The sequence below is a fragment of the Bidens hawaiensis genome, unplaced genomic scaffold (genome assembly GCF_021521415.1).
Source record: "Bidens hawaiensis isolate Kalapana, Puna unplaced genomic scaffold, B.hawaiensis_p1.1 tig00017282_1, whole genome shotgun sequence".
Classification (NCBI taxonomy): Eukaryota; Viridiplantae; Streptophyta; class Magnoliopsida; order Asterales; family Asteraceae; genus Bidens; species Bidens hawaiensis.
Window position 1 is genome coordinate 180,486 of NW_027505008.1, and position 11,111 is coordinate 191,596.

General features: G+C 37.5%; 1 protein-coding gene and 1 pseudogene across 1 annotated transcript; one reads left to right on the forward strand and one right to left on the reverse strand.

Annotated features, from left to right (window-relative positions):
* The first annotated feature begins 232 nt into the window (after positions 1 to 232).
* Positions 233 to 7,577, forward strand: LOC143609866 (AP-5 complex subunit mu-like). The gene is made up of 7 exons (XM_077084504.1): positions 233 to 331; positions 424 to 540; positions 1,065 to 1,376; positions 4,260 to 4,543; positions 6,103 to 6,995; positions 7,094 to 7,150; positions 7,226 to 7,577. The coding sequence occupies exons 1-7, from the start codon at positions 258 to 260 to the stop codon at positions 7,343 to 7,345; spliced, it is 1,857 nt and encodes a 618-aa protein (XP_076940619.1). The 5' UTR covers positions 233 to 257; the 3' UTR covers positions 7,346 to 7,577.
* Positions 7,578 to 8,168: 591 nt separating this feature from the next.
* Positions 8,169 to 10,465, reverse strand: LOC143609864 (putative protein phosphatase 2C 35 pseudogene; annotated as a pseudogene).
* Between the last annotated feature and the right edge of the window lie 646 nt (positions 10,466 to 11,111).

Here is an 11,111-nt window from a genome sequence, read left to right on the forward strand (position 1 = left end):
AGTAATGATGTGCAATTTGAATTTTCTATGATTTTTGTCTTTTCTTTTTATAATTATTTATCATTCGTAGTTTTAAACAAAAATATACATTTCATTCAGCATAAGAGTCATTTTTTAAAGTCGCCGTGGAGCTTTAAAAATATTATATTTAAGTTAAACAAGCCAAACAACATTGAAATGAAAGCTGTAGAACAAACAATCCATCCCTGGGTATCATCAATAAAACCCCTTTGGGCAGACAGAAATAGAAAGTAAGTATGGCGAGTAGTAGTTGCTGCAGCATTCGAGGTCTGTGGATCCTCAACAATCAAGACACCGTCGTCTTCTCAAGGTATCTATATCTCTCTAGGGTTTCATACATCCAATTCCTTGGCCTTATGTTCAGTTCTATACCTAACCAACCATTACTTTATCATTACTCAGGAGGTTTTCGGTGGTTGAGAGACGCTGGAGTGTTGCTGCTAAGCGAGAAAATGTCCTCTTCTCTCAACTTCCAACCGATTCAGAGCTCGCTGCTGCGTTTATCCAACGGAAAAAGAGGTTTTTATTTATTCATTTCACTTTGCACTCGCTACCACCAATAATATTTGACCGACACCGATTCCAGTGTTTTAAGTCTTAAATCAGTTCCTACTTGCAGCTACAATTGTTAGAGCATGTTTAAATTGCTATATATTAAAATTCCAGATATGATAACCGATATCTCAAATACGTCTACGGAAATTTAAAGTATATATATATATATATGTTGATTGACTGTAAACATAGGTGTAACGAACGGTTACATATATGCGTGAATAGTGTAATTTTTTATAGATGTAACGAACGTTAGTTAATCCACATATTCTTTTTATATTCATAGATGTAACTTGCATATAATGCATATGATTTTTTTAACAAGGTTATTGTTAAGCGGAGTTCTTTCGGGTTCTCGCAACTCAAGTGAGTTCTCAAAGTAACCATCCCCTACACACATTCATAATACATATAAATGTTTGTGTGTGTGTAACTGTAAGCTGTTCTTAGCGACATTTAACAGATTTGTGAGTTATGGCATAATGCAGGGAAGGGTCTGCTTGTGGGTATGGAATACGGGTCAAACAGTCAAATGAAGGCTCCGATTCATGGGTTGATGATCCAATTATGCGCCATATTGTAAGTCTTCATGTTAAGAAAGAGGAAAATGGGGAAGATCATACGTTATGGCCGCTTATTTTGCATACCAAAGGTCAATATTACATCCTTGTATTGCCCTTAGTTGAACCTGATCATTTGAAAGCATACAACACACTATGTATGAGGTCTGATTGTGGCAATGGTGTTGGAGTTGATGGAAATTTATCGTCACTCTTGCTTCAACTTCCTTGCATCACAGGGTATGGTAAGTTGTAGTTGCAGATTATTTTTTCTTGTCTATAGGATGTTGGTTTGTCTAGTAACTATAGCCTATATGTTTGCAGCCTCTAAAGATATTCCTGTTTTTTCCTGATACAATGAAATTTTGTTTACTGCCGCATTGATTGTTGCTTCGTCGTTGCTTCCTTTTTGGTTTCATTAAGTCTTACTGCTTTTGAATATATGGCTTTTCGTATGCTGTGTTTATCTTGAAATGCATAAGTGCATGACTGAAATTGATTAAAGTCCTTTAACCCAAGCATCTAATATTATATGTTAGTTCTTTTAGATGTTTATGGAGTAATTAAACATTGCTAATAACTATTCAGATGACTTCATTGACTATCACATCATCATACGTTTTCTTATAATGGTATGTCGAATTCTATCAATTCTTATGTCTAACTTGTAAGCAAACTAAAATAAAACTATTTTTTGGTGCATTAGGAATACATCAATACATATGATCATATGAATGTTTACACATGCTCAACTCCATATAAGGAAGGCAATTTAATCAAATCCCTAAAAGTCCTAAACTCCTGATACAACGTTACTATTGCAACTAACCTGACTCCGATGGCATGCCTTGGTGAGCACACAAGGTATTTGACTTTGGTATAATAGGTTCACAACTCTTCTTTGTTTAAGTAGGCACATTCCTTTTCAATTGAGATATTTTAATCTGAAGGTGGCGGAAGGTTAATCAGGCATCATGTGGTGGCGTTGATAGCCGAAAGACAAGGGCACATGCACCAATCAGCCGGTGTCCCGATGATTGAGTGTTATGTGTCTTATGTCCAAGGCTTGATTCAAAACTACTATCGAGCCGGGGGTCTCACCGGAAGCAGCCTCTCTATCCCTATGGGATAGAGGTAAGGCTGTCTGCATCTTACCCTCCTCAGACCCTACCATAGCATTGCTATTGGTGGGATATACTGAGTACGATGATGATGATGATGATGTTGATATATTTTAATCTGAATAAGTATTTTAATGGGCTTAGATTCTTTATTTGAAAGCAAGTCCCAAGTAAAGGTTTCACTGTTTTGATTTCAACTTCATCACTTATTCACTTTTGGTAATCACTATATCATCACATACATAATAAATAAATTTCATTAAGAACTTGATGATATAAAGAAGTAAAAGTGCATTCAGATTTCGATACTAAGTGTCATGCAGCTCTTTGAAAGCCTTACTCAGTCACAATAGCACTAAATCTCCCGAACCATGCACATGGAGATTGCTTCAAGCAATACGACTGTTTGAACTTGTACATTTTCTTGGGCTCCAATAAGCAATGGCTCCTTGTACAGCTCTTCAAGTAAGTTTCTAAATGCAATAATCTGGTAAAGTGCCCAATTGCAACTAGTAGCAGTCTATCAAATAATATAAACAAACACAAGAAAGTTTTAGGATGAATTAGAAAAAGTTCTAAAATAGTCCACCCCACAGGTAGAAGTATAACCTTTATGAGTGAAACAAGATTTCAACTGAGCCGCAAAACCTGACTTTAACCACAAACACCCATTAACACTCTATAAGTCTAGAGCCCTTTTTACCAATACATATACTTAATATTCCTGTTAGCTAAGACAAGACTAGGCCTATGAAAACTTAAGGAAGGGATATGGAATCCTGAGATGCAACAAAGAACAATAAGGTGATAAATGATTGTCATTTATCCGTCCAGAGAACAGTCAGAATATCAAATGCCATTAGCTGATGAATAAGGATAAATTGGTTCCGGACGTGTAACCAAAGGATCTGTAGGAAATAAAAGGGAATGTTCTAGAAAAGTGACAATAGTAGACCAGGGTATTGTTTAACCTAGGGTAAAAACTGATGCAGTTTTGGAAGCGATCAATGGCTCAAGAAACTCATGATAATCAAAGACGATAAATCCAACCAAAGGTTCTAAGAACAAAGTTCTTTTATATTAAACTCAATCAAAAATTATTGAAAACGAAACAACCTTCAACCCTATTTATACTAAACTGAAAAGAGATAACATGGAAACACAATATACATAAAATAATAAAGCATAAAGTAACAATTTAAAATAGTTTAGTTAAGTCAAATGCTCCTGCATCAATAATATTGAGTCATTGACATCCTTTATGTATTCACAAATCACAAGTAATCCTAGAAAGCACACTTGTTTGACTGGACTAACTTTCACATATGAGGGACAAAATAATTGCAACCAAATAAGTGAGAATAGGAAGTACATGTTTTGTAAACAATGTGCGGTGAGGGATCTCAACGGGAACTGAAGGAGACATGATTAATGACGAAAACAAGCAATTGGACATTATTAACCGGAAGTGTTTGGACTAATAGAAAGGGAGAACTAGTTCTTTTATTTGGCTCTAGAGACGACAAATCAGAGTGACACAACTTTCTGGAGATGACACGTTCTAAATTTGTTAACATGGATAAAGGAGGATGTCCTAGGGTCATTAACTTGAGATGAGAAAACAAGCAGTGGACCTGGGCACTTGTGTTTGAGTATCCAGAGTGTACCAATAATTTGCTTCGTCATAAGCTCCTGAAAAGTAAACAATAATCTCGGAAGACCAAGATAGAACAACTTATAGCATGATTACTTTTGCTCTTCAACATTAAGTTAAAGGAGAAATCACGAAATCTACTAATCTTGGAAATGATAGGAACCAGGTGTTTAAAAGTTAATTTGGAAAGAAAAAAGTTAGGTTTTAAGTTGAAAAGTTGATATGATTATATATTCAAGTACATGTGTTTTGTAGTTCAGTAAACAAGTATCCATTTAGATGAGAAGACATGTGCTTAAAAACACTAGCTGTAAATACATTAAGAAGGTTTTATGTTTTCTTCTACAGTGCATTCATGGTGGCCCACGTTCTAGGCGACATAATAACATCAGATCTCCCAGAACCAGAAGTGGTTGTAAGTGCAGGACCTTCGGTTGGAGGCTTATTGGATTCTTTAACCGGAAGTATTGGCATCTCTGCCAGACCAAAACCCGTGGCACCGCCAGTTGCAGCTTCCACTAATTCCACTGCTATTGGCAGCGGCTCTGCCACATCAGAAGCTCCAAAAACTGCTCCTAGAAACCTTGACAAAGATGCACTTCGAAGCTTCATCAGCACTGCAATGCCCTTCGGTTGGTACACTTTTATATCTCAAAATTTTAATAATGCTTATTTTCGTCTCCAATATGTTCATCATTACATATAGCTCTGTGAATGAGCCCAGCTGAGACAGGTTGGGCTCGAGCTCAGAATATAAACGAATAACGAACTGAAAAGCTGAGCTCGATCTCAGTTTGTAACACATTCGAGCGGGCTTGTTCACTTTTTTTAAGAATTTATTTTTACTCATTGATATATAACAGAAACAATATAATTATATTTGCTTTCTTCTGAACTTTTTTTATATGTTATTTATTATACGGTTAGGTTCACTACAGACGTCCAAAAAATCTAAGAGCATCCACAACAACAAAAATCAACAAAACGCCACATCAGATTTCAAACTTTTCTAAAAAACTCACCTTCTTCCACAACAAACCTTTACAAACTGACACGTCATCACCTACCACTTTATATCTAATCAGATAAAAATACTTTAATAATATATCAAACTTTATATTTAATCAAATACTAATATACTTTTATAATATTATAATATATTAATGTGTATATTACCTAATCATCATCACCAAGAGAAACCTGCACCACACCTTTTCCCTTTCCATTTCCAGATTTGATGCATCTTCATCGACCTCTCGCCGGAAACTTTATTGATTCAAACCGTCGCCGGAGAACACAAATCAATCTACCCATAGATCAAATCGTAGTGGAGACGAAGATGGCTCTAACTGTATTTTGATTTCACTTGAATATGGATGGAAGGAGAAGATGTAAGTTTGTATGAAAGAGGGGGACCCACGCTCCATGTCCGTTGCAGGTTTGCAGAACCGGACCTGCAACACTCAATGTTCCACAACGGTGGCGTTCGGCTCCTTCCACGTCCGTCGGCTGCCACATCGGATCGGACCTCGGGGCAGGTAGCCCGTTGTGGATGCTCTAAGAACTTCAAGAACTCCCAACAATCAATCATATTATTTATTTTATTTTATGCATTTAATATTATTATAGTGTATTTTTGTCATTTACTATATTTAATTTTGTGATTACATATATGCAATTACAACTTTACATATGTGTAATAACCAACTTACATACACAGTGGCCAATTTTATAATTTCCATATATGTAATCATAAAGTTACATATAACAAATGACAAAACCATCCTCAAATTATGTTAAATATATAAAATAAATAATAAAAATGCTTGGTGGTTGAAAGTTCTTAAAACTATATAGAAATTTTGAAATGAAGCTAACCCTAAATATAGAAGGGAGAATCAAACTTATTTAAATTTTAAACATTTCCATGACTCTCTATTTACTTGAAAAAGGCGCTGAGCCTACAGGACTGTTCAGAAACTTTTTAAAAAGGAAGAGGTTTTTAAGGAACTTCTTTGCTCTAATCAAACAAAATTCAATTAAATTACGGAATAAGTACCAAGGATACACACACACACATATTGATATTTAGGGTTTAATTTAAACGAGTGAGCCACGAGCCGCCAGCTCGGTTTTTACAAATGAAAGTTTTGAACAACCCTAATTACATGCTACCTGTTTTAACATATAGGTACACCCTTGGATCTTAGCTACTCAAACCTTACTGCAATTCGGACCAATGGTTTCTCACCAACTGACGTACCTCCTGCAGACTGCAAACAACCCGCATGGAAACCGTATCTTTATAAAGGGAAACAGAGGCTGTTGTTCACAGTTCATGAGACCGTTAATGCAGCAATGTATGACCGGGATGAGATTCCCGATAGCTTATCAATCTGGGGTCAAGTTAATTGTCGGGCAGAGTTAGAGGGCCTGCCCGACATCCTCTTCCCACTGACTGGGTTAGACAGTAAACGGATCGAGATATTATCGTTCCACCCGTGCGCTCAAGTTCCTGAACAAGGCGGCGGTGATAAACAGGCCGTGATGTTTTCACCGCCACTTGGTAACTTTGTATTGTTACGGTACCAAGCTCCGTGCTCTATAGGTGTTCCAGTTAAGGGATTTTACCAGCTGTCAATGGTGTCGGAAAACGAAGGCGCGTTTTTGTTTAAATTGTCGTTAATGGAAGGTTATAAGGCACCGTTAACTATGGAATATTGTACAGTTACTATGCCTTTTCCGAGAAGAAAGGTGATTTCATTTGACGGGACACCTTCGATTGGTACGGTTTCGTATACGAAGCATTCAGTTGAATGGAAAATTATACCAAGTGGTCGGGGGGTGGGTGCGAAGAGTATTGAAGCGACGTTTCCGGGTACGGTTAAGTTTGGTCCGTGGAAAAGTCAAAGCTCGGGTGACTCAGGGTCTGGTCAAGGTGGTGATGAAGATAGTGATGTGGAAATTGAGCAGGGGAATAATATGGTTAACTTGGAGGAGTATTTGATGGAGAAAATGAATAAACAGCTTCCAGCTGTTGATTTAGAAGAACCGTTTTGCTGGCATGCGTATAACTACGCCAAGGTATATGAATTTAAGGTTTTATTTTTTTTATTTTTATGTTTTTTAATCTAAGTTTGTTGGGTAGAGAAAACTATAGTTTATAAAATTGGCAATTTCAGGTTTCTTTTAAGATGGCAGGGACATCTTTCTCGGGGATAACGATAGATCCTAAATCTGTGAGTGTATCTGATTTAAGGTTAATTTATATTTTAGGAAAAATAAAAGGATACTGATGAGCAATTGATATGCAGGTAAACATTTTCCCATCTGTGAAGGTCCCTGTGGAGTATTCTACGCAGGTCCATTCTGGGGAGTATATCTTGTGGAATACATTAGGAAAATGTCAGGTTGCTGCTACACCACCAAACTGACAACTTTTGCCCTGCAAATGTTTGACCGTGAGTTGCATGGTTTTTTTTTTCTTTATCGTATTGACATTGGGTTTATTCAAACTCGACTTAAGTGGCGTGGAACTTTTACTACTTTAATTTTGTTGATGCGTTTTCCTCAACATTTAGTTGTTTTTTTTCGTTGGTCACACTCTTGTCAAAATTTCATCCATATATAAAAGAACTCCAAAAAACATGTGATTTTGTTTGGTCATTCTTGAATTCCTTCAAAAGCATCTTATCTGCGGTTTATTAACGCTTTATGGTTAATTTTAGAAACAACTATGTTTGAGATATAAGAATCAAATGAAAATGTAACGATTATGTACAATGTTATCACATTTCCTAGCAGATCGGTCTTATTGTAATTGTCTTGCATTTTCAAGTCCAGGGTTGCATCATGTAGAGAACATGAGACTAAAATTGATCCACCCTCACACGCAAGTACGCATGTGTATATCTACCAGTAAATTAGTTTTAGAAAGCACGCATGTGGTTGCTTATTGGTTATGACTCGCAAAACATAGGGTGAAGAAAAGGCGAGTGAGGAGCACACAAACAGTTTGGGGTGTGGTTTTGAAGCATGCTTCTTGTAGAAAGGAAAGTTTTGTGCATGGGAATTTGTATGTATAGCTTTTTATGTTCATTTGTTCATACACAATGGTGGGTCTCACGCCTCGGTGCCTTATCGCCTTGTCACATGCTTTTTAAAACGAAGATATATCGCCCATACCTTTTTAAAACCAGATACATCGCCCAATGTTGAGCCTAATTCATAGGAGGTGTATCTGATAACCCTAATGCCATCAAACATTAGCGTCATCTTACAACAAAATTCCATCTCTCGAATCCTTAAAATATCCACCTATGGTAACTAAACTAACAATAACACATAATGTTACAATGAACAAGGCTTGCAAAATATCATCTGGGTTGCTCAAAGGGCGGGTTCTGATCATTGTTTAACAAAACCTGGTGAAAATGTAGATTTTGTGAAAAATTGCTTCCAACCGACCGCCACATCTCTGACCGTGGTGGTGTAACATCCGGTTTCACTTCTGTCGGTTGGACATTACTACTGGTCCCACCTTCTTCACCACCATTTTTAACACCTGACTGTTGCAATCAGATTATTGTTTCTAAGTTGTCATCAGAATACAGTTATAAAAGAATAATTTGCAACTAACTGAAATGTTTATAACAATTCTCACATCGGGTAAGCCGTTAACATGTACAACAATAATGGTTATATCGTCCGTCCGATTCTCATGCTCTAACCATAATTTGTATGATTCTGCAGAAACCGCAGCACAGGCGCTCCTGGGATCCATGTATCTATCAACCTAGACAACATCAAATAAAAAACCGGCTTGTAAATAATGTTTTCTTTTAAGTAAAATAAGTTGGTGATTCCTGAGACGGCGCGGAATAATAAGGTTTTAAATTCATATCTAACCCGTTTAGATAAACAAGTTGTGTGACCTTTTGATCAGTTCCACTAAACAGGTTGACTAGTCAACCCAATCAGCTAAAAAAGGTCAAACCCACCAACCCCTATACGACCCGTTTACAATCGGCCAATCTGTTTAAGACGTTTACTTTACTTAAACAGGTCGACCCAATAACCCATTTACGACCCACTAAACCCATTTATTACAACCTTCCAACCTATTTAACACATTTACAACTTGATTATAACCTGTTTGCTTCCTGCCAATCTGTCAACCCGTTTGACTCGCTTATATAATGGAGTCAAGCCGGGTCATGTCCGGGTTGCACGATTTTAAGTGTATCCGAATCCTTAATATAAATAATAATAATAGGATTCATGTTCTGGTTAGATTGCAATTCTTAACACGACATGGAAATAACCAAGTTTGGGGTTGTTATATTAAACTCATTTACAAACACGTTGTGTTCAGGCTAACCTTTTTATCTCGCTAAACTAAATACATCAAATTCCAACCGATTTAATTAAACAAGTCAACCCACCAACCCGTTTAACCAATTTATTACAACCCTCTTAACTCGTTTAACACGTCTGCAACTTGATTGTAACTGTTTACTACCCGTTTAACCAATTTATTACAACCCTCCAACTCGTTTAACATATTTGCAACTTGATTATAACCGTTTATGACCCGTTAACCCATTTGAATAAATGGGTTAACGGGTCGTGTTCAGGTTTCACAACCTGACATGATTTACACCCCCGATAACAACGTACCATATCAACAACAGCTTGGCTCGATAAAAACTCAAACACGCCATCACTGGCGAGCACGAAAAACGGGTTATCAGCCGTGAGTTGAACCACCGAAACTTCTGGAACCGCCACAACACCAATCTTTTCAGCAATACTATCTCCGACACTACGTGTAAACGCGGTCCCGGGATACATTGCGTTCCGCATCCATAACCGTGGCGGATCACTCCCCGCATTCTCTTCGTCCCCCCACGATAGAACACTCGGGTCTTTCACCCCTTCAACCTGATCAACACTCAAAACTCTAGCCCCACACTCTTTCACCCTCTCACATTCATCTTTCCTAAAAGGGGTTTGATCTTGAGACAAATCTCGAGCCACAGCACGGCCATGATCACAGTTCTTGAACGAAATCACGGCCCGTGAATCACCCACATTGGCCACGAAAAGCTTGTCGCCGATCACAAGAACAGTAATTGCAGTCGTGCCACTCATGGAGTCATCGATTTCCGGGTTATCATGAAGCTCATTGTTCGTGACGGAAAAGGCGGAGTTAAAAGCTTTGACGGGATCTTCGATCAGTGTGTCGTCACTGCAAAGAGCCTCGACGAGTCTCGTTTTGACGAAAGTGGGGCAAGCAGCACTGCTTGCCCGAGTGGCCGTGACCGTCGAACACCCCGAAGAAAATGGGCATTGGGGTTACCCTGAAGAGTGGTTCTAACGCAGAAAGAATCTTGGTTTTCTTTGTTAGGCGTGTCGGGATAGTAGCCACGGCGGGTGAGCACCGCGCACTCGAGTTTGAAATGATGTGAAGTGATTGGGACAACTTCTAACAGCTCATCTGCAGTTTTATCCTTTTTCCCTTTGAATTTGTTGCCGCCATCGACGGCGGCATTCTACGAGGACGGTACTTGCAGCAAACACCACCCGATTATCACAGAGGCGATTAGTCCCAAAAACCTGATTAAAATCTTAAACCAGTTTGTGAATGAAAACTTGACCCAGACACAAACAAATGCATGATGAAGAACCAAACCCTAGAAGCAACAGGGTGTTAATTTAATTGGATTTTTGTTTCTGATTATTCTTTGCCTCGTCAACGATGATTTCGATGCTCTTCAAATTGGTCTTTTCTTTTCTTTTCTTTTGTTGAACCCAATCAACATTTTTAAATTAGAGGGATCATGTCGGATCCGATAGTTCAAGGAAAATGAACATGAAACCAAAATTGAAGAAAACAAACAATGAATGAATTCACTTTGGTTGTAATAAAATTTATTTAAAATGTAAATGTATGAAATATAATCTTTTTCTTAATCATATTTAAATAAGAAAAAACAACGTTTAATAATTATTATTACTATAGAGTAATTAAGAAACTTAGCCAAGTCACTATTGGATCGCATCAAGTTTATGTTTATTTTCTCTTGAGATTTTTTTGTTTTATCTTGTTATGGTAATGATGTTACTGTATTCGCGTTAACTAACCGCTGCAATACTTGAGGCCGCTAATTAACGCTTGGTTTTTACTGATTGATCGTT

What these genes read in the sequence shown, in the direction of transcription:
- LOC143609866 (XM_077084504.1), top strand. Translation starts at nt 258, where the DNA reads ATGGCGAGTAGTAGTTGCTGCAGCATTCGAGGTCTGTGGATCCTCAAC. An exon ending in CAACTTCCTTGCATCACAGG is followed by an intron (nt 1,377 to 4,259) that starts GTATGGTAAGTT and finishes TTTCTTCTACAG; the next exon opens with TGCATTCATGGTGGCCCACG. An exon ending in ATGCGTATAACTACGCCAAG is followed by an intron (nt 6,996 to 7,093) that starts GTATATGAATTT and finishes TGGCAATTTCAG; the next exon opens with GTTTCTTTTAAGATGGCAGG.